The following is a 22935-nucleotide window of genomic DNA, read 5'->3' on the forward strand; positions in this document are numbered from 1 at the left end:
CATCACCAGAAGATGTCTCTACTGGAGCGGGGAGGAGAGGGGCGAGAGAGGGGTCATGCCCCACTTGGCCTGGTCTCTGTATGCAAATGAGGCGTGGGGACACGTGGCCAGGGAAACCAGTTCACCCAGGCCCACCTTGGGGTCAGCTTACTCAAGAGCCGAGCTGTCTCAAGGAAGAGCTGGACTTGGGACGGAGGCTGTCGGGGAATGCCTTTCTGGCTCTCAGTAGCTTGGGGAGGGGCTGATTCCTGGGCTAGAACATTTTGTTCACCCCCTTCCGCCAATCTTTTACCGCTTGATCTTCCTGGTCTTGTCTCAGGAATATGGATATTCCTCACTCCTTCCCCAAGCCTCCTCCAGGGAGCCTTCCCTGACTGAGCCTGTTGCAGATCGACTGGGACCGCTGTCTTCCCCCGCTCTCTGCGTCCGCCTGCATCAAGGGGTCTGAGCCTCTACGGCCCTCCTCCCCACTCTGGACGGTTCAGGCTTGGACCGAAAGCCTGGGCCTCGGAGGGATGACGGAAGCGCGGCCCCGAGAGGAGCTGGCGGGCAGAGAAATGTGGCCGGCGGCCAGCCCCGCCCCTACCTGTGTAAACCTATCCGCCCGCGCCTAGAGGATAAAAGCGGCCAAGTCGCCCGGAGGTCAGCGAATTCGGCCCCCTGTCGCCCGCCGCTCGGTCCAGCCCGGCCCAGCCAGCATGTCCATCCACTTTAGCTCCCAGGTCTTCAGCTCGCGCTCCTCCGCCTTCCCGGGGCGCGGCACCCAGGTGCGCCTGAACTCGGTGCGCCCCGGCGGCTTCGGAGGCGGCAGCAGCAGCAGCCTCTATGGCCTTGGCGTCTCGCGGCCGCGCGTGGCCGCGCGCTCATTCTACGGGGGCCCAGTGGACGCCGGCATCCGCGAGGTCACCATCAACCAGAGCCTGCTGACCCCGCTGCAGGTGAACATCGACCCCTCCATCCAGCAGGTGCGCCAGGAGGAGCGCGAGCAGATCAAGACCCTGAACAACAAGTTCGCCTCCTTCATCGACAAGGTGAGCGGCCCGCGCTGCCCCAAGCCAGGATCCAGGCCCCAGCAGCCGCCCCGCAGCGCACGTGGACCAGGGGCTGGGAGGGCTGCTGCCTGCTCTCTTTCCGCCGGTATCTGGGACTGTACCCTCTCCATGAACCCTGTAGCTATTTTTGTCCCCCTCGGCCTCCAAGCCCTCTCTTGCAGCAAGCTACCCAAATCTCCCTGCTTTCTCCTCCGGGAATGTGTGCGTGGGTCTGTCCGGTTGCCCTGGTGGGCTGTGCCTGTGAGTCGCTGGGGTTCTTGGGCAGCTTTTGTCATCCGAGTCAGGTTGGGAGCTCCAGACTCCAAGGCCAGGACTTCTTTCTCTGGGTCCCCTTCTCTGAGAGGGGGCTGTGTGGAGTCAGAGATGGGGCAGGGTGAGATTCTCCCCTCCCGCCCCACTTATTATCTAGCAGATGCTGGAAATAAAGGGCTGGAGGGAGGCAGGCTCCTGGCCCCATCGGCCCCAACTACCTGGTCCTTCATCCTCCTTTGGGTGATAGGAGGTGAGGTTATACTTGCCCTTGGAGAGAGCTCATCTGAGGGCACTGAGGGTCACGGGGAAGGGCCATTTAAGAGGTGTTTTTCCTCTTATGTCCCAAAGGGGTGGAGCATAGAGATGGGGGGTGGAGCGCACTTGTGGGGCTGGACCCAAGAACTAAGGACTAGCCCCCTGGGCCCCTCTGGCCAGGGGCTCCTCCCTGGCCGTAGAGCAGGCTTTCCCTTTCCTGCCTTTGTGTACCTGTCTGCTTCCCTGGTCCCCCATGTCCTCCTCTCCTTCACCCTTCAGACTGTACACATCCTTCAAGTTCTGGGGCAGCCTCCGCAGGAAGCCCCAGGCCCAGGTTCCCCACCACTGCTGCTCGGCTGCAGCCCCCAGATCCTGCTGCCCGAGTTGCTGGTTTTGAGGAGGCCTGCTTCCCACCACCAGTCATTTTGGTGCTCCTTCGGGACTTATTTTCCATTGGCTTGATTGTAGCATCCTGTCCTGAGGCCTTGTTGGAGAAAGAGGGAAGGGGAGAGAGGATACTGAGAGAGGAAGAGATGAGGTCCCAGCCTGAAGGGAGGGGGCCCGAGTCGGGCTCAGGACACAGACAGGAAGGGGGCAGCCCTTCAGACAGGGAGGTGGAGGCCATCGCCTGTGATGCGAGGGGAAGCAGAGGAGGGAGGAGACCCTAGAGCACAAGCACTGGCACATGTCAGTGACCTGAGCCCTGGACACACTCTGAGACAGTTGAGACAGAGAGTCCTGGAGGAGAGGCTTTTTCAGGGTGGGCTTCCTGGAGGAGAGAGCCAAGGGCTAGGGGCCCAGGTTGAGGGAAGAGCCAGTGTGAGCGTGGATTCTGCTGGATGGCTGGAGACCCTCCCAACCACACTGTGGGTGGCACGGTCTGCCTCTCATGAGTTTCCTCCTCCCGCCCCTTCTAGGTTCGGTTTCTGGAGCAGCAGAACAAACTGCTGGAGACCAAGTGGGCACTGCTGCAGGAGCAGAAGTCGACCAAGAGCAGCTGCCTCCTGGGCATCTTTGAGGCCCAGATTGCTGGCCAGCGGAAGCAGCTCGAGGCCCTGCAGCTGGACAGGGGCCGCCTGGAGGTGGAGCTCCGGAACATGCAGGATGTCATGGAAGACTTCAAGAACAAGTACTGCCCCGCAGTACGACCTGCCGGGATCCATGCCCTGGGCCCATGCGCCCCTCTCAGCTCACCCTCTGCAAATCCTCTCTGGGTCAGGGGTCAGGGGTCAAGGGGTACAGCTGCTCAGTACAACAACTCCCAGAAGGGAAGGTCTTGATTAACACGTTCCCTGCTTCCCCTCTCTCCTCTGTGTCTCTGGGGGCCGTTTCCAAGTCGCTCTGGTTCTTTCTTCTGACTTACTCCCAGTGAAATATCCCAGCCCAGCCCTGATCTGCACTGCTCCCTTCAGAAGCCTGACCAAGGCCCAGGAAAGGGCAGGGCAAGAGATGATGTGCGTCAGAACTTGCATGACCCTCCGATTATTCTAGAACAACTCTGTTTTGTTCCCATGAGGAATTAGAGTTCAGAAAGTTTCAGGGGCTTGATTGAAATCGCATAGTAGGTCATTGGGAGAGCTGGGGCTTGTTTTTGGGCCCCTGACTCCCAGGAGGAGACCTGGAACCAACTTGGGAAGGAAAGAAGCAGAGGGCATGATCATTGTGAGGGATGGAAGGGGTTGCGGAGGCTGGGAGTGGGTGCGGCCAGGGCAGGAACCAGAAAGGAGGCTGTGAGGAGGGGCAGGGAGTGGGAGGCTAGAGGCCGGGAAGGCTGGGTCTTGAGGACAGGCCTTTGAGGTGCCTGCTGAACTCTCTGTTCACATTGAATAGAAACCAAAGCCAGAGGCTGGGCCGGGCATCCCTGCCCAGTGGGCACTCGGGGTAATGAGTGAGTTCTGTGCTCTGCCTGGGGTGGTGGTGTATGACTAAGCCAGAGCAGGGACACTGCCTTTGACTGGAGGTAGAACAAACAAAGGCCTCTGCAGGGAGTGTCTCTCCATTCCCACCCCCCATCTCCACCCCCGACTTCCCTAGGGCAACAGTCAACAGGATTAATCCCACGGCAGGTGGAAGGCACGTGGAAGGCAGGTGGAAGCAGACCGGTGCAGGGCAGGGAAGGCCTGGGACAACCTGTGAGCCCCTGCTGTCAGGTGTGCATGTGTGCACACATACTCCCCCAACCCAGAACCCACGGAGCACTTTCCTGGGGAGCCAGGCTGAGCTCCAGGCCGGGGCTGAAGGAGGAACTGGAAGGGGTCCTGAGTGCAGCTGCCCAGGGAGCTCCTATCTGCACATCCTCTGGGCCCAGTGGCACAGCAGGGGTGGACAAACGGCCTCGCAGATATTTTCCTAACTCTTCTAGAGGCCCTGGGGGAGTGGGACTTTGGGGGTCTGGGCTCCGGGAGGGCCTCTGCCTGCCTGAGCATCCTGCTCCCCGCTAAAGCTGCCCCACCTTGCTCCTGCTGTTCTCCAGAAGCTCGTGGACACTGCTGACTTTCTGTTTCTGACACCTATTTTGAATCCTCAAGTAAATACTGGGTCAGACCCACCTGCCCTCTTGCTCTGTGCCCTGCTTTGCCGGCATCCTCCTATGGGCAGGGGGCTGGCTCCTTGGGAGAAAGAGGGATGGAGGGGGGTGCTCTGGGAGTAGCGATGGGGGCTTGTCACCTAGTTGGGGCTGGTTCTTCCTCCTTCCTGAGTCCACAAGGTTCCTCCTCTTCAGGCCCCTTCTTCACCCTCAGCGGGTGGGATTAAGCAGGTTAAGGTGTGAGCTCAGGCGGCAGATGGCCAGGCTTCAAGTCCGGGCTTTGCCACTTAGCAGCTTGGTGACTGGACAGAGTACCCAGCCTCTCTGTGCCTTTGTTCCTTTCCCTGAGAATCATAGCACCATTGTTATAGGATTGTTGTAGGGCTTAACTGAGAGAATGCATGGGAAACGCATAACAGGGCAGGCCCCGTACAGAGTGGTCCATAAGCATGGCTGCTATTCGTCTTCTCACTCCCAGTATATGCAGCCTTTGTCCTTTCATCCACGTATGTTCCCTGCTCCCTCACCCCCATGCCTGCCAAGACTCAAAGCCCTAGGAACAGCCATATGGAAAAGTCAGGGACATTTTGTTTCGTAGCTGACACCTGTTTTTGCAGGTGTTTCATTAAAGAGGGGTAAAGGTGATGCATGGCAGACTTTCACACCTGGATATGGGGGGGATGGAGGCAGAGCTGCACCAACACCAGGCTCCCCTCCTTTACTGCAGGTACGAGGACGAAATTAACCGTCGCACGGCTGCTGAGAATGAGTTTGTAGTGCTGAAGAAGGTGAGGGGTCAGACAGGTAGGGTGGGTGGCATTGTAGGAAGCACAGGGGACAGGGGACCACATGCCTCTCACCTGAGCAGCCAGTAGGGACCTGTGGTCAGGGTCTGGCTGGGTCTATAAGAAGGGAGCGATGGGCTTGGAGAAGGAGAGGTATGGAAGCCAGCCTTTTATAAGCCTGCTTCGTGTACATATGTGCACATACGTGTCTGCATGTCTGTGTGTGTGTATTTGTGTGTAGGTGTGTCTGGCGAGTCACTAGACTTGTTTCTGGGCTTTTGGAGGGGTTAGAATTATGACTACAGGATGGAGGTTAGAAGGGACGATTTCAACCCCAAATAAGGAAGTGCTCTATCAGTCAGAAAATTTAATTACAGATGAGGGTGGCACATGGCATGCCTGAAATATTTGCTGAATGAAAGGGATGGGGTGCCTTGGGGCAAAGTGAGCTCCCCGTCCCTGGAGGTGTGCAAGTGAGGTCAGAAGGCCTTAGGAATATCTTAGAGGGGATTGACTTAAGATTCTGATTCAAAACACACTTACTCAGTGTTCCAGGCCCATCCACAGAAATGTAACCTGCCCCGGAGTGCTGGGCCCTTGGAGATTCAGGGATGAGTGGAAGTGAGCCCTTTCCACAGGAGCTTAACCACAGCAAAGGATGGCTCTCAGGGGACCAGACTTGCGGTGTTATCTGTTGCCCACCTGCCTTATATCACCCATGCTGCAAGCTACATATTTAGGCTAGAGATTCGCCATCTCTGGGAGCGGTGTCCTGGAGTGTGAATGATTTCATGCTCTCCCATTTGACTGATGAGAAGCTGAGGCTCATAAAATTGAGGTGATTTGTTCAAGGTCACATAGCTAGTAGGTGGCAGAGCCGGGGGTGTGTCTAAACCACTAAAGCCTTTAGGAACTGGTAAAGCACTAGGTTTGGGGCTTCAGGCTGCTCTGGGCTATCAGCGCTGAGTAGGCACCTCCAGTCCTGGGGGTGCGTGGAGATGATGTTCTTCTGGAGCCTGGGCGGGTCCAGTGGAGGGAACTTCCCACCGTGGGCATGTTTCTTGGTAGGGCAGCGGTGATTGGCCCTGGGGGTTGGACAGTACTGGCTTGCTCCCACGGCTGCTAAGTGTTTCGTGAACTGAGGACATGGGGTCCCTCTACCCCTCCCAGGATGTGGATGTTGCCTACGTGAGCAAGGTGGAGTTGGAGGCCAAGGTGGACACCCTGAATGATGAGATCAACTTCCTCAGGACCCTCTATGAGGAGGTGAGAACCTCAGGGGTGGGAGATACGCCACAACCTGCATGTCCTAGCCAGGGGGCTACCTGGTCCACCCCCTGCCTCTGGGTCTGCCCGGGGTGTGTGTTGGGTGCATGTAGGGGAGTTGACCCCTGAATAAAGACCCCTGCTCTTTATTCTTTCTGGATTCAGGAATCCATGGTGGGCGAGGAGCTCAGTAGGAGCTGGGGCAGCACACCAGGGTGGGGTCAGTCAAAACTGGCCTTCCAGAGATGTGGGATGATCATTTGTCAGCAAGGGGGATTGGGAGGGGCTGGAAGAAACCAGGAGGATGTTGAGGGGTCCGGGCTGTGACAGGGTTCACAGGTGGACTGGGTGGGCTGGCAGGGGAGCCTGAGTCAGGAGAGACTGCAGTGCCTGAGGGTTTACAACCACCACTCGGCCACCCTCTCTGCCTGCCCCTCCCATCTCCCCTCCTGCTCAGCTTGCCCTGCTCTGGGCTTCCAGTTCCTTTCTCTCAGGGGGATTTAAAAACCTCTTCATCCCATCAGTGTGAGTCTCTGGCCTTAGGCAGAAGATAGGGTGGTTGATCATCTGGCTAGTCTGGGACATAGGAAAACGTGAGGCAAATTACAGACCAGTTCTCATTTCTCTTCAGTCTGGTCTTTACCTGAACATCCAGCCTCCATTAGCATCTCCGAGAGAATTTCCACGTGTGTTAATTTCAGGGGCTGGATCCTTGAGGCTGACTTTGGGTACTTCTGGCCTCAGTGTGGGCCTTCATATGTCTATCACATGTTATATATATGTGTGTGTATATGTATATACATGTATATATAATTATTTTCCTCTCATTATGAAATACATACTCATTGCAGAAAATCTAGAAAATTAAGTAAAGCATAAAATTGAAAACAAGTTTCCTATACCTGCTCTTATCATCTTGATACCTACCTTTTCAGACTTCTTCTCTGCATATATACACATAGAGATATAGAAATACATATATTTAATAAAGTAGAATCATACCTTTTTTCATGTAACAGTATACCACAGATATAGTTCCCTGTCTGTAAATACGGCTGTATCATCGGTGTTAAAGGCTGCGGAGTGTGCATAATAGGGTGGAACATGACTTACTTTACCCAGCCCCTAGTGATCCCCTTCACAGCAGAGCTCAACTCCAGTAGCACCTCGCAGCCAGGAGCCACCGCAGTTCACCACACTCTGTCACTTGTTTGTCTGCTGGGATCCTGCCAGGCTCTTTGATTTCAGAAGGTGCTAATGGGCTTTTCTGGGAGCCAGGGCTGGTGGAGCTGTTTAGTAGGTGCTGGGTCTGTGCCCCCTGGCTACCTGGTGACTCACTCCCACTCTGGCCTCTTCTCCCTTTTTCTTTCCCTAGTGTGCAGGGAATCCCAGGATGGGCATGGGGACAGGGATAGGTCATGCCCCAAGTCCTGATGTTCTGTCTGGTCCCTACAGGAGTTGAAAGAGCTGCAGTCCAAGGTCTCAGACACGTCTGTGGTCCTGTCAATGGACAACAACCGCTCCCTGGACCTGGACGGCATCATCGCTGAGGTCAAGGCCCAGTACGAGGGGATCGCCAACCGCAGCCAGGCTGAGGCCGAGGCCTGGTACCAGACCAAGGTGTGTGGCCGCTGGAGACATATTTTCTCTTCCTGGCAGAGTCCTCCGTGGCGGCTTCCCTTACTCCTCACCCTGTCTCAAGCCTTTGGGGCCTGGGTCCCACTGTGCTGACAGGCACCAGGAATTAAATCTGTGGTGGTCTCCAGTGTCCTGGGAATAAGAGGAGGAGAAGGCTAGGTCCCTGCCCAGGGCAAGATTCCAGTCTGATGTGGTGGGGGAGAGGACAGAGGGAATGGACATGGATTAATAATTATTATAGCTAGAATCTGTCAAGTAAGCACAATGCTAGGCAAAGTTTCAAATGTTTTACCTGTATTGACTCATATAACCCACAGAACAGCCCTGTTAGGTAGGCACTATTATTATCCCCCTTTTACAGATGAAGAAACTGAGGCATGGAGAGGTTAAGTGATTTGTCTAGCTCTGCACAGCTAGCAGATAGAAGAGCAGGGACCAGATCCTGGGTCCAAGGGCTCCAGAGCAGGTTTAATTGTTATATGCACTGGGTGTGGGCAGGGCAGCTGACAGTGCAGGTGCTGAGGGAATGGGCGGGGCGGGGGTGGGCTGGGGCAAACCAGTGATCTGGGGGAGGGAGCCTGAGGGTTTAAAAGCAGCATAGAGCAGTGTCTCTGCAGAGACAGGGAGTCATCCATGGTGTATGCGAGGACACATGTATGCCAATAAGGACTTACTGTGTGACACTAGGCCAGTCCCTTCTATTCTCTGGGACTCATTCTCTTCATCTGTAAAATGGGTGGTGCTGACGAAGGGGTTAATAGGTGAGGATCTCAGACTTCCAGTGATTCTCCAGCATTAGGACATAATGGGCATGGGAAGAGCCCCAGGATCAGTGGGAATGGGCCCGGTGAGCCATCCTTGTCCCCCCCGTCCTGGCTGGGAGGAAACTGAACCCCTCCCCCACCCCACTGTCCAGGAGTCTGGCCTCCTGGCATCGGGCAGAGCTTGCTGGGAGTCAGACTGTCCCTCCCTGGGAAGATAAGCTGGGAGGGCTTGTCACTCAGAACCTGGGGCCTTCCTTGGGTCGGGAGAAGACAAGTTACCTGTAATCACGGTCCACCGTTGCCATACTCTTCTGTGTGGTCCCTTCAGTTTGAGACCCTCCAGGCCCAGGCTGGGAAGCATGGGGACGACCTCCGGAATACCCGGAATGAGATTGCGGAGCTGAACCGGGCCGTCCAGAGGCTGCAGGCTGAGATCGACAGCAACAAGAACCAGGTGGGCACCTGCCCTCCTCCTTGGGGCATGTGAAAGGCAGCCAGCTGGGACCACACTCAGGATGAGGGGCAGGAGGCTGGGGGTGAGGGTCTCATTCCTGCCCCTGCTGCTCTGGGGACGAGGCTGGTGCGGCTCAAGTCTCTAGGGCCCACTTGTGAGCTCTCTAGGACGAAATGTTCCTGGCCAGGTCCTGCTTGACCGAAGGGAGAACAGGAGTCCTAGCTGGGCATGGAGCTTGTGGAAGGAGCCTCAGGCTGGCTGGCTAGACTAGAGCCACCATTCGTTACCACATTGGTACTGAGCCCTCTCCTTGCACCTAGCTCTGGGTGCAATGTGTACCTGGGGGCAGGGGGGTAGGGGGTGGCGGGCCGGAGGTCAGCAGGGTCCCTCACTATGGCTCCCAAGGCCCCGCCCCACCTGCTGACCTCACTACTCACCACTCCCTCTCTGGCTGTGCTCTTGCTGCTTCCTGTAGCTTATATTTACCAAGCATCTTCATGCTTCAGGGCCCTTGCACTTGGTGTTCCCTCTACCTGGAATGTGGTTCTCCCAGCTCTGCACATGGCTGCCCCTTTCTCACCCCTGGGGTTTAGGACAAAAGACCTCTTCTCAGAGGTGGCTTCCTCAACCACCCAGCCACTCTCTCAGCAGTCTGTGTGAGGCTCCTGAAACACCTGTCACTCTCTGAAATTTTCTGTCTTATTAATTTAGTATTGACTTATTAATTAAGTTTAAATAAGTATTGTCCCCTACCTCCACTGGGATATTAAAAATGCCTTAAGAGCAGGGGCCCCTGTCTGTCTGGTTCACTGTTCCTCCCTTCCCAGCACCTGACACATAGTCAGGGCACAGGTCTCAGACGATAGACTGATGGGAGGAGGTGCTGTGAAGCTGGGGTGGGGGGTATTGATGAGGAAGGGTCCCCCAAGCCCTGACCGAGGCATGGGGGTGCTCGAGGCAGCTAAGCCTGGGCAGGTGTCTGCAGTGGGGAGGAAGGGAAGCTGATGGGTGGTGGCTACTTTCCAGATGAGCCGGAGGATGGGATGTGGGGGTGATCTACCCAGAAATGTCCTCCCCTTGGAGCCCTGCAGGCCTTTTTACATGAGGGTGAGGGTGGAAGCTGCCTCCCGGCACAGATTCAGGGCTGTGAGTCACCAGTGCAGCAAGCCAGCGTCCAGCCCTGGAGGGGAGGCACAGAATAATGAATGGCGGTTTCCCAAACGCCGCAGCTTCTGCCACATCCGGTTCTCCTCTTACCCAACAGGGCAGAGCCAGACCCCGGAGCTGGGGTGTCTGTCACCGTCGGGGGGCTCAGAGGCAGTGTGACAGGGAAGGGCACTGACCAGTGGATGGGGGCAGAGGGCATCAGCCAGCCTCCTGGGCAGGACTGGGGGTGTTGGGCAGAGAGGAAGAGTGCATGCTCGGAGGGGAGAGGGTCTGGGGGCAGAGCGCGGTTGTGAGAGGGAAGGAGGAGGAGCACTGCGCGAGGGGATGGGGATGGTGGCTCTCGGAGCTGAACGAGAAGCGGCTCAGGACTAAATAGACCCCTCTAGTGAGGGACGGGCCACGAGAGAGGGAACACTAAGGCCAGGCAGGAAGTGGCAGCTGATGCTCACGCCCGTCCTGAATTGTGTCACCCCTGCCCAAACCTGGGGCCTGTTGACTTGGAGTCTAGGGGTTCCAAGCAGCATCTCTGTACTCCAAGTCTCCCTGTTCTGGGCCTGTTCCAAACTGGTTCCTATTTTGAAGGTGTTTTCGGTTCTGGTCAGCTGCCTGAAATTTGAGGACTAAACTAGAATCCCATAGCCTTGGAGCTCCTCTAGCTAGGGGTCAGGTGTGTGGGCATTTGTAAATCATAACAGCATTTACTCATAATAGTGATCATAATAGCATTTATTAAATGCTTACTGTATACCAGACACTGTGCCAAAGACTTTTGTATTATTTCATTTCATTACTTGCAATATCTCTCTATACATACTGTGATGACTGCTATTTTAGAAAAGAGGAGACTTTTGGCTCAGAAGGGTTGATTCATCCAAGATCACATGGCTTGTAAGTGGCAGAGCCAGAAGTGGAAGCTATGCATTGGGTATCAAAACCCATGTTTGAAACCCCTGGGATTCCCTGGTGCTTGGGAGAGGAGGCTGGTGCCAGTGAAGCCACCATAAGCAAGGTGCCCAGATGCTCACTGCAGCATGGGGAAGCAGGAAGGCAGTGGCTGGTAAGGCCTGCACCCCCAGCTCAAAGCCCCACTGCTCCCCACAGCGTGCCAAGCTGGAGGCTGCCATCGCCGAGGCCGAGGAGCGTGGGGAGCTGGCCGTCAAGGATGCACGGGCCAAGCTGGTGGACCTGGAGGAGGCCCTGCAGAAGGCCAAGCAGGACATGGCCCGGCAGCTCCGGGAGTACCAGGAGCTCATGAGCACCAAACTGGCCCTAGACATCGAGATCGCCACCTACCGCAAGCTGCTGGAGGGCGAGGAGAGCAGGTGAAGACAAAGAATCTGGAAAGGGGATCCTTCAGGGCTCAGTGAGGCCTGGGGCTTGACATTCATCCATTTGCGAGCATTTCCTGTGTACCCTCTTCTGCAGGGCACTGGGTGTGGGAAGTGCAGGGAGGGTACAGATGATGCTTGCTTCTTTGCCCTTGATGAGATGACTTTCGAGAGGGAAAGACCAGATGGTGTAAGCTCAGTGAGAAAGTTGAAGTAATAACAGCGCTTTCGTGTGTGTGTGTGTGTGTGTGTGTGTGTGTGTGTGTGTGTGTGTGGCTATTAGCAAGCTTATCTTATTTGATCCTCAGAACACATCAGGTAAGCAAGGCAGGTATTATTGACTCCTTAGTGTACAGAGGGGAAATTGTGGTTAGTTTTATTAATTGAGGGGACAGGGCCAATGTGCAGTCAAGCTCTGCTGATTCCTGGTCCAGGCATCTTCCATGGCGACAGGCTGCTTCTCACTACATAACTGAGGGCTAAGTCACGTGGTATTGACTGAGCGTGGTGAGGAGGTAAATTTCCCCTATCTCCAGAAATATTTGCGTACTCACCTGCAGCCTGAGATGAAGCTGGGTTGGGTTAGTCTTACAGGGAATTCTTCACAAAAAACTCCACATCTATGTCCATGAAGTTGGGTCTTCATTAGTACCTTGATGGCTTGATTGACTCATTCAGTCAACAGACAGGTGGCCTGGAAGCTTTCTAGTGTCCCTATGTCTTGCCCTTGACCTTTGCCCTGCCCCCTTCCAGGATTTGGGGCTGCAGCTGGGCTTCCCTCACTCCCTCCACTAAATTGAGGCCTCTCCTCCCCGCTGCAGAGTAAACTCATTCCTAAGGCCAAGGGCTTGGTGACAGTGGGACTGTGAGACACAAAACAAACACCAGCTGTCTCGGATAGATTTTTAATTTCCAGTGCAAGACCTGTTTCAGCCCCATAGCCTGCTTAAAACAACCCCCTCTCCTCCCTCCCCCATCAGTCCTGGCTGGAGCTGAATTCACTCAGTCAACGATTCACTAATTATTTCAACACATATTAAGTAATTACCGTGTGCCAGACCTCATGCTAAGGACTGGAGATGCAGGAATCAATAAGCTACAGCCTTCTTTGAGGATTTTATCATCTGGTTAAGAGAGGCAGCCATCTACTAAACAATGAGAACAGCTACCATTTACAGAATCCTGTGTGCCCAGGGCTTTAGGTAACTTATGTTATTTAGCCCTCACAGACAACACTGTGAGGTTGGTACTGAGTTAGGCCCCATTATAGGTGAGAAAATGGAGACTCTGAGACATTCCCAAGGTCATGTAGCCAGTAGGCAGGAGGGCCAAAGTGAAAAGGCTGAAGGAAGGCTGAGTGTGTGGGGACAGAGGAAGGAACCTCAGTTCTGCTCGGGGCCTGGACGGAGGGGTGCGGGAGTGCTTCCTCCAGTGCTGAGGAGAGAGCAGCCCTCACAGGTATCTCCTCTGCCCCAGGATGACCGGAGATGGAGTGGGAGCCGTGAACGTCTGTAAGTCCTTGGCTGCGGGCCCATCACCTATGCCGTCCAGACTAGGCTGGGTCTATTGGATGGCACATCGGCCTGAAGGCCTGGCCTTCTGGAGGCTGGGAGCCTCCTTCCCTTCAATAGCTTTCAGCAGTGGCTTGCAGCTCCCATCCAGAGAGGCTCAACAGCCCAGGAAAGCCATGCACGAGGACAGGGTGGGTGGGGGCAGTGTGGAGCAGCCCTCACCTCTGTCTGAGGCTCCTTCTGGGTTGGCCCCTGGCTGTTGGTGGGAAGGGAGGTGGGTGGGAGGAGGGAGACGGGCAGCTATGGCAGGAGGGCGGGGGCCTCGGGCAGTGGGCCTCACGCCGATGGAGACCTCCTCCCTTCTCTCTCAGCTGTGGTCAGTTCCACGGGCGGTGCTGGCAGCCGGCTGACCTTCGGGGGAACCATGGGCAGCAATGCCCTGAGATTCTCCAGTGGTGGAGGGCCTGGGGCCCCAAAGGCCTATTCCATTAGGACCACATCCGCCCCCAGCAGGTGCACCCGCAACTGAGCCCCTGGTGTAGGGAGACACATAGCCTCTCCTCCCATCGTCACAAGAGGACCTCCATCCCTGGTCCCATCCCTGGTCCCAAGACTGCAAGGCAGTCTGAAAAATGATGTCAGAATAGCTTCCAATAAAGCAGCTGCTTTCTGAGGCTTGGGTGAGCCCATGCCCAGCACCTGGTATCCTGGCTTCATTAGGCTGGGCGGGGAAGGCGGTGGGGAGGGGAGGGCTCGAGAGAGCACAGGGTAAATACTGCCCTGTGCTGCCCTGATAACTGGGACAGCACATTGGTGACATGGGGGTGCCGCTCTATGGAACTTGACTCTTATCCAGAGTGAGGCCTTGACCCCTCCCAGGCCTGGGCCTGATTCCAGCTCCTCTCCTGAAGAAGCCCAGAAGCCCCTGGAAGTTCTGGCTCTGCCAGGAAGTGGGCACTAGAGTCCTCTCCTGCTGAGGGCGTGGGAGAGAGTTTGCATCCACCCCCTCCCCCAGCCAATGCCCTGTGCTGTCAGAGAACATTCCTCAGTGGTGAGAAGACCACACATTTAGCTGCCCTAGGCCTGGGTTTGGGGTGGACCAGCCAACTGGCAAATCAGCCCTTCCTGGGAGAGAGAGGGAGCCAGGCGGGGCATAAAGTTGTCCCCTGGGAGACGCAACCTCAGTCACCGTGGGAGGGTTTAGGAGGCAGGGGAAGCAGCAGCAAGTCCACGCTGGAGAGGCCCTGGGACCAATCTGTCCGTTAGAAGCCACAGGCGTCCAAGCCTCCAGAGCAGCCGGAGTCAGGGTTGGCTCTTTGCCCAGGGCTGGGGGAAACCAGTCATTTAGACTCTTGGGGTTGGAGGGGAGCTGCCAGAGCTGCGGGCGAGTAGCCCGCCCTCCCTGGAGAAAGTGAAGAGACAAGCGGGGAGAGAGATGCAGGAGCAGAAGGCAGCAATTGGGCAGGTCAGGCCGGCTGGTTCCCAAAGCCCTTCTGCCGCAAGCCCAGGGGCTTTCCGAGCTCTGGGACCCGCCGCCGGAGGCAGGGACGGTTGGCTCGCGGAGCGGTGTATTTACGAAGCAGAAGTCCCCAGGCAAACCACACCAGGTGGCTGCCGCCACTGCTTTGGCCACAGGGCGCGCACACGCCGGTGCTCACCCCCAGGTTCCCGCTGCAGCGGGCGCTGCAGACGCTGCCCGTCGCCGGCTGGGAGCCGGACACGCAGAGGTCCCCGCAGACAAGCCCGCCCCGGGAGCTGCTGACACCTGCGGGGGGCCGGGGAGGGGAGAGAACAGGGCTGAGTCTCCTCGCAAGGTCGTCACCAGCGGCTCCTGCCTAAGGGCCAGAGTCCCCCAACCCCCTCTTCTCTTGCTCAGAGCTCCTTCCTTCTATTTCTATTCCCCCTTCCCCCTCAAACAACCTCACACCTGGGCACTTCTTCCAGTAGTCTAACCTCAAGCATCCTTGATAAACTGTTAGCCCAGGCCCTCCCTATAGGCTGAAATAGCTATTTAAGTTACCATAATTGTTCACTGCCACATCCCCCTCCTTCCTTTCAGGGTCTTAAACTGTGCCCCCGTCCCCGCCCCCCACCCCGGCCTCCTGTTTTTGTAAATAAAATTTTATTGGAACCCAGCCACACCTATTCCTGAAGTATTGCTATGGCTGTGGCTGCTTTCACATTACAACAAGCTAAGCAGTTGAGCAGAGACTGCATGACCTGCAAGCCTAAAATATTTACTATTTGGCCCTTTAAGAAAAAGACTGACCACCAGGAGCCCCAAGCTCTTATTTCAGAACCCACAGTATAGATAACTTACATTTACAGCACCAATGCCCTTAAACAACCTTGTGGGGAGAGGAGAGTCACAAATTAGCTGGGGGGAGCAGAACTTGCAAATTCCCTCCTCCAAGTAATCATGATGCAAATTAGATGCAAATAATATGCAAACATGCTCCTAGCTCTAAGCACAGCTTGGAGGATGAAGAGACATCATCCCCACAGATGTGGTCCTCACCCCTGCTCCTCGCCCTCCAGCAGGCGCCTGTAGGTGGCGATCTCGATGTCCAGGCCCAGCTTGGAGTTCATCACCTCCTGGAACTCCTTGAGCAGGCGGGCCATGTCCTGCTTGGCCTTCTGCAGGGCCTCCTCCAGCCCGGCCAGCTTGCAGCGGGCATCATTAAGGGCCGCCTCGCCTTGCTGCTCCGCCTCGGGCACGGCAGCCTCCAGCTTGGAGTTCTGGGGGACAGGGGAGGGTTATTAAGGCTCCTTCTCCTGGATTTAGGGTCAGAGACTAGGTATCCAGTGACCATTGACTATCGTAGGAAGAAGGGGCCTTACTCGTTTGTTAGGTCAGGGTTGCAAATTAGTGAGCTTGGGGAATGTTGGCACAGCGTCCTTAATTTTTGAAATTTAATGTAAAAATCCGAATTCCTGGCTTCTCTTGAAAAACCAGAGGATCCGGCCACACTGTACCTGCATTTCTGTAGGGCCTGCCTCAGTTGGCTCTGATCAGCTCTGCCCGTTTGTTTTGTTTTCCAGTTTACCACACCCTAGTGCCTTCAGTACAGCCTGCTTCACTCACTTACTAACCTCTGGGGACATCTAAGTGTGTGGTCAGTGATCTAGAACAATGGGCCAGAGAGGTGAAATGGCTTCCCCCAAATCACATGGTGAGCTAGTGGCAGGGCTGGTTTGAGAGCCCAGGTTTCCTGCCTCTCAGACTGGTGCTATTTCCTCTGCCCCATTCTGACCCTGGGACCATGAAAGCCCTGGTCATTCCGTTCCCCTCCATAGCCCTCCCCCTGCACCCCCCATTCAGCGGGAGCGGAGAGCATTCTCCATGGAGAAGACTTGCCTAAAGTTTGATGTTGCTCCTTCTCCCACACTTTGGCAAGGTGTCTGACTTAAATCCCCCTGCTGCAGGCCAACCCTGCTCTCTTTCTACTCTGAGGGGTGGGCCAGGCTTCTGTACTTGGCACTTGGCATTCTCAACCTCTCAACCTCAGCTGTCAGACTCTGGATCGTGCGTTTCAGCTCATTGATCTCCTCCTTGGTGCGGCGCAGGGTCTCCCCATGCTGGATCACTGTGGCCTTGATCTCCTCACACTGGAGGGAAGCACAGATGCTCATGGGACACAGGATATGCCATCCCATTGAGCCCCACAGTTTGCACCTCGGCCACCCCATCCTGAGAGCTGCCTGCCCTTCCCTTACCCATCCCACCTAGACAAAGGCCAAAGCCCTTTTAGCATCTCTCCTGCTAATACTTTCAGCTTTTAGCATCTCTGTTCTGGGAAGGGGGCGCTGGACCACTCACCTTGCTGCGGTACCAGGACTCAGCCTCAGCCCGGCTGCGGCTGGCCATGTCATTGTACTGAGCCTTGATCTCGGCGACAATGCAGTCTATGTTCAGGTCCCAGCTGTTGTCCATCTTTATGAAGACTGAGGTGCCTGAGATGTGGGCATGGAGGACCTGGAGCTCCTGTGGGGAAGTGGGGGAGTGGTAAGAGCTTCCTGGACCATGGCCCCACTCCTGGAAGCCCTCTTTCTCATGGTCCTTCCCTGTCCCCTGCCCTTGCTTCCTCCACAGCCTCACTGTCTGAAGCCCCAATACAAAGGTGACATCTCCCCTTCAACCCTGGAGCCTCTCAGTGCTCCTCAGGACCAAAGTCCCAAGGCTGAGAGGAGCCCAGCTCTGAGGCTTGCTGCCTGATTTCAGTCAGGGCCTCTGAAATCAGGCAGCAATTTACAATTTGTGCCTGATTTGTGAATATACAATTTGTGATAATTATCACCACAGTAACCAGGAACAACAGCTTGTTTGGGTTTGGCAGATAAGACAAGAAGCTATACTTTTTCATCTTCTGACAGTAAACCTGCCTCGGGTCCCTCAACTCTGCCCTGTGCTCCCCTCACCCAGGGGTTTCAGAAGCCAGATGGTGGCAAGTCCTTTCCAACGTCCAAATACCATCCTCCTTGCTGCCCCACTGCTCTGTGGCCCCTCACCTCTTTAAACAGCTGCTGCAGGAAGTCGATCTCCTGGGTCAGGGCCTCCGCATCGGCCTCCAGGTCTGACTTTTGCAGGTAGCCGCAGTCCACAACCTAAAGGGAGAGGGTGGCACAGGAGTCTCGCTGGGGAGACAGCACAGAGCTCTCCCCACCAGGGAGGGGCACCCCATCAGGCTGGGCACACTCCCTGGGCCCTCCTTAGCTGCTCATTCCAGTGTCTGGTGTCATGGCATTGATGAAGTCCTTTACTCGCTCAGTTCAAGGGGTCAGAAGCAGGTCTGGGTAAGGGAGGGGGTCCTGAGGTTTCCAGGCATTTCCTCTGGTACCCGCTAGGATGATCCCTCTAGGATGCACAGCTTGCACTATCATGAGACTTAGGATCTGGTGTAAAATGGCTGTTTTAATGATGATCCACCCCTCTCTGCTCTGGAACCTCATGGAAAGAAATCTAGAGATCTGTGGTCAGAAGAAGTCCGAGGGATCAACTCTGCTCCCGAGCCAATGCGACTCAGGGCGAGACCCTTGCTTGGTCTCTGTGCCTCAGTATACTGATGGCAGTTATGCTGAGTCGGGTCTAAGAGGTGAGGAACAACAGCACTGTTCATGCCAGCATCTCCCAGCTGTTGCTGGCCTGAGGATGGAGCCATCCCCAAGCATTCATGTACTCTTCCGTTCACAAAAATTTATGCAGTGCCTATTTTCCACCAGGCACAGGGCAGAGGGAGGAGGGAAGCCACTGACCCAATGGGAGTGACTTTGGATGGTGAAGGATTACCCTGCTTGAAGCAGGCAGTGTATTCTGATGTGCAGGGCCACCCAGGGATCATTGGGGGCATTTGGGGAAAGAAATAGGGGAGAGGTTGGGCTGTGTGATTCTGGGGAAGTTGCTCAGCTTTTCTGAATCACAGAGAGCTCCCTCTGCCTCTGTCCTTGGTTCTGAGTTGTGGGACATGTATTCTGGGGTCACTCACCTTCTTCGGGGCCACAGATTCATTCTCAGCGGTGGCCCTTAGGGCCACTTCCTCTTCATACCTGGGGACAAAAAGGGCACAAGTTTCAGCGGCTAGAATTTCAATAGGCTGGGGTTTGAAGAGAAAAAAAGAGAATGAAGGCCCAGACAAACACATTCCAGGAACTGGATTTTTTTGGAGGTGGTCATAGAATCAAAAAGTGTCCATCCCTTTCCTCTGGGTACTCAAGCCAACCATGTCACCCATTGCTCTTCCTGTTTCAGGGCCAGGGTTGGTGCCTCGCACATTTTTGTAGGGCTCCTCTCTGCTTCTGAAAGGTAATTCCCTGGAGGTGGTGGTGGGCACCCTGACCTAGTTCTGGTGGCCCCTTTTCCTGTCCTCCTTACTTCCTTATCCCTACCCTACTTCAGGGCCCAACACAGCACCTGGAACATAGAATAGATGCTCAATAAATGTTTGATAAATTAAAATAAACACATAATGATGAGGTAGCTGGAGCAGCCCAGACTCTCTCCAGTGTTTCAACTCCCATCCCAGAAAAGAAAAATTTCCCCCGCAGGTTTCCTGTCACTCTCTTCTTCCAAGCAGAAAGTTCTTCTTGTGGTCTAACTGAAATCTATCCTGCTTTGACTTAACCCGATTTCCTTTCTCCACACCCTCCTCCCCATACCCTCACTCCTTCTCCTTGTAGCCCTCCAGCACCTCCTGCACGTGGCTGAGCTCCGAGGCCAGCCTCCCGCTGTCGGCCTCCACGCGCTCGGCCTCCCGCCTCAGCGTCTGGATGTGGCCCTGGAACAGGGGCTCCAGGTTGCTCTCGCAGCACTGGCGGTTCTGGTAGAACTGCCACTTGGCCTCCAGCAGCCTGTTCTGCTGCTCCAGGAAGCGCACCTGGTGTGGAGGTGGGAGAAACTCAGAGGGAGGAGCCAATATCCCCAGCTGTCCTGACAGAGCAGGCAGAGTAAGAAGGAACTAGCAGAGAGGTGTGAAGAGGCAAAGGGTGGATGGAGGGCATGGACTCTGCTGGGCTCTCCTGGCCTGGGGAGGCAGCTGGAGAATCCTTGTTTCATGACTGCTTATTCAGGTCTGAGTCAGGGTCTGTCCAGGTGGGCCTGGATGGGGTGAGTGAGAAACTGAGGGGGATTTGGGCTGTGCTGGGTTGGGCTGGGTGGTGGGGACAGGTAGGGGTAGAGGGTAGTGACAATCAGGGAAGGCTTCCTGGAGGAAAGGAATGTAGAGCAGGGTTGGGAGGGAGAGAATAGGAGGAAAGCCTTTCCCTACGAGCTCCCCCAGGGCAGGGCCTATGGCTTATGTATCTCTCTCCTCAGTGGCCAGCCTGGGGCTTGCTGAGCAGTTATTTGAATGGATGGTCGGGCTGGGAAGGGCTTCCTAGCGCTGGTAGTTGGAGAGGGCAGTCTCTCAACAAGCAGGATGCCTGGGATCTGAGGAGGCATAGGGGAGAGTGGGCTGTGGTCGTAGGTGGCCTAAACTCCTATGCTGGACACTCCTATGTGTCTGGAGGCCAGGCAGGTAATGTGAACGGGGGAAGGTTTTGGAAAATAGGGAGAGTGGGGACTGTAGGGAAGTGAAGCATGAAAGCCTTTGCTGGAAGTCATTCAAACCTGGAGAGGTGCGGAAACAACCACTGTGCCAGCCAGAAAGGACATCAGCAAACAAGACCAGGTGCCCTGGCCTCCAGGTTTCCCCTTCTCAGATTTTTTTTAGCTGGAGTTGAGATGTTACCTTGCCTTTTAGCCCTGGTATCCTTTCATCCAACTCGATGAGTGCAGCTGGAAATCCCCGGTTGGAACTTCCAGAGATGGGGAATGGGGACTGCTGATATTATATGGGATCATTTTAGGTGGTCTTAGCTGACACGGCTCGGGCTGTGGTGGGGAGCTGCATGCCTGTCTTGGTCCTCATCTTTCCTTTCCAAGTCATGGCCAGCTCACAACTGCACTGTGCACAGCTCTGGGGCTGAGAGGGGAAGCCACTGCCCAGTGTCTCACAGAGAATCATTGGAGAAACTGGACATGGAGCCCAGGCCACCTGTTCCTGCGTCAGGACCCTTTTCGCTCCCCTCCCTGGCTTTCCCGGGTGTGAGTGCCAGCAGACTCAGGATAGAGTGCCTGCTGATGTGGACAAGCTCCTGCTGGAGGGGTGTGGGGGAGCTGGACCCCACGCTTTGGACCCTCCAGCCCCAGGGACCTGGAGAACCAGGGAGAGCCTGGGCTTGGAATCCTGCTCCGCCACCCACTCTAGGGGGGTGGGGGGTGGGAGGGAGGGCCCTGGGGCAGGCCCTGCACTGGGGGTGGTGATTCTCAAACATGAACCCTTCACCGGCTGACTTCAGGATTTTGTCATCCCCTTGCTCTATTTTACTAATGATTTATCTATAAATGGATTTGATTAACATTCACACTTAAATGGGGCTAATTCACACTTATATTACCACCATAATTGTAAAACCAGTATCACTAGTCATACATAAGAGGAAATCAGAAAGCATGAAATTCTAGCTGAAATTGTTGCCCCAGACAACTTTGAAGCTGAGGCTTGCTCTCCTTTATTAAGAGCATGAGAGTAGCACGTATTAGAGGGATATTAAAGACATATTAGTACCCAAGGAGATTTTCTCCATTTGATCTTTTTTTAAATATAAATTTATTTTATTTTTATTTATTTTTGGCTGCGTTGGGTCTCGTTGCTGCACGCGGGCTTTCTCCAGTTGCAGCGAGCAGGTGCACGGGCTTCTCACTGCGGTGGCTTCTCTTCTTGCGGAGCACGGGCTCTAGGCAGGCGGGCTTCAGTAGTTGTGGCTCACGGGCTCTACAGAGCAGGCTCAGTAGTTGTGGCGCACGGGCTTAGGTGCTCTGCGGCATGTGGGATCTTCCTGGACCAGGGCTCGAACCCGTGTCCCCTACGTTGGTAGGCGGATTCTTAACCACTGCACCACCAGGGAAGCCCAGGGAAGCCCAGGGAAGCCCTCTCCATTTGATCTTAAGGATTGAAACAAACTGAAGAGATGAGTTTTTTCATCAGGTGTTTCAATGTTATTTAACACTTTAATAGACCACCTAAAAATATCACACAAAATATCAGCAGTCCCCATTCCCATTTCTAGGAGAGACTGGCCTGGAAATTCTCAGGTCCTCCCAGGAATTCCAGGCTCAGGAAGGGTGGGATCAAGGACACTCATCTTGTCTGTGGGGATTCTGCCCATCTGGACAGAGGCTGTGTATAATAACAGTGCTCTAATCAGGAGCCCCTTCTCTACACTCATCTCTCTGTGTCTGTCTGTATCCTGAATGTGTGTCCACTTCTTCCATCAGACTCGGGGCTCACCTGGGCCACATCTCTCCTGCCCCCGGACTACCCCTTCAGTGCCTACCCAGGAAGGGAGGGTTCAGGAAGGGTGTGATCAAGGACACCCACCTTGTCGATGAAGGCAGCGAACCTGTTGAGGCTCTTGATCTGGCTCCTTCTCCTCGTACTTCACACACTGCACGTTGGGGTCGATCTCCAGGTTGAGGGGCGCGAGGAGCCTCTCGTTGACCGACACGGTGGTGAAGCAGGGCGGGCTGTGGCCGCACACGCCGCCGAAGCGGTACCCGAAGCTGCGGCCGCAGGAGCCGGCGCGGAAGCCCCCGGTGAGGCCGCGGTAGCAGGAGGTGCCGCGGTAGGGGGCGGCCGTGATGCAGCAGCGGCCGGGCCGGGGCCGCAGGCTGAGACGCAGCTGAAGGCGTGGACCCCGCAGGGGGCGCCGAAGCGCGAGGAGAAGCAGGACTTGGTGAGGCGGCGGTGGCAGCGGGCGGCTGGGCCTCGAAGCCCGCGCTGCGCCTTATAACGCGGCCCGTGGGCCGGAGGAGGGAGCGCGCGGCCCACGCGTTTACGAGCTTGGAGGTCGGGCCTGGCGCCTCTGCGAGCCGGGAATCAAAGGGACCTGGGCCGCCCGGTCGCCTCTGTAAAATGGCGTTCGCCTCCCGCCCGCGCTTTATGGCGCTGGGAAGCGCCTGCTCAGCTCCGTCGGCCGTACGCTGCGGACTCCAGGTGGGCCGCCTGCGCCCCTCTGCAGGGACTCGGCTGGGTAGCGCGGGTCATTGGCTCTAGTCCCAAGCTGGGCAGCTGGGCACACCCGGCCTCCACGTCTATCCCAGCCGGCGCCATCACCCTGCTGGCTGGGTAGGTTTGGTCTTAGTCACCTGTGCATCTCTGCATGCTGGGTGTGTGTGTAGGGCGTAGGAGCGGGAATGTGTGTGTATGTGTTGAAGGGGAGGCGTCTTAGAGGTCAGTCCTGGAGATTCTTGTTATGAGCTGGGACAGGTGAATAACCTTTCTGAGCCTCAGTTTCCTCATGTGCAAAATAGGGATCCTAATAGTACCCATGGGAGAGTTGTTGAGAGAACCTAATGGCACAACGGACTGGAGAGCAGTTAGGGCCCTACCTGGCACTTAA

The 22935-nt window shown here is 55.7% G+C and overlaps 1 protein-coding gene and 1 pseudogene across 2 annotated transcripts; one reads left to right on the top strand and one right to left on the bottom strand.

Moving 5' to 3' along the window:
• Positions 1 to 554: 554 nt before the first annotated feature.
• KRT7 (keratin 7) lies at positions 555 to 13702 on the top strand. The gene is made up of 9 exons (XM_082636408.1): positions 555 to 1031; positions 2477 to 2688; positions 4814 to 4874; positions 6042 to 6137; positions 7593 to 7757; positions 8868 to 8993; positions 11262 to 11482; positions 12965 to 12999; positions 13371 to 13702. Exons 1-9 carry the CDS (start codon positions 699 to 701, stop codon positions 13526 to 13528), a joined length of 1407 nt encoding a protein of 468 aa, XP_082492534.1. The 5' UTR covers positions 555 to 698; the 3' UTR covers positions 13529 to 13702.
• Positions 13698 to 22646, bottom strand: LOC309811945 (keratin, type II microfibrillar, component 7C-like; annotated as a pseudogene). Its single transcript has 10 exons — positions 22516 to 22646; positions 21915 to 22398; positions 19159 to 19370; positions 18483 to 18543; positions 17509 to 17604; positions 16820 to 16984; positions 16475 to 16608; positions 15518 to 15738; positions 15316 to 15347; positions 13698 to 14764 (listed from the first exon to the last, which is right to left on the bottom strand). The product of its transcript is annotated as a keratin, type II microfibrillar, component 7C-like (transcript).
• Between the last annotated feature and the right edge of the window lie 289 nt (positions 22647 to 22935).

This window comes from Mesoplodon mirus (genome assembly GCF_964341445.2).
Source record: "Mesoplodon mirus genome assembly, chromosome: 11".
NCBI classification, from domain to species: domain Eukaryota; kingdom Metazoa; phylum Chordata; class Mammalia; order Artiodactyla; family Ziphiidae; genus Mesoplodon; species Mesoplodon mirus.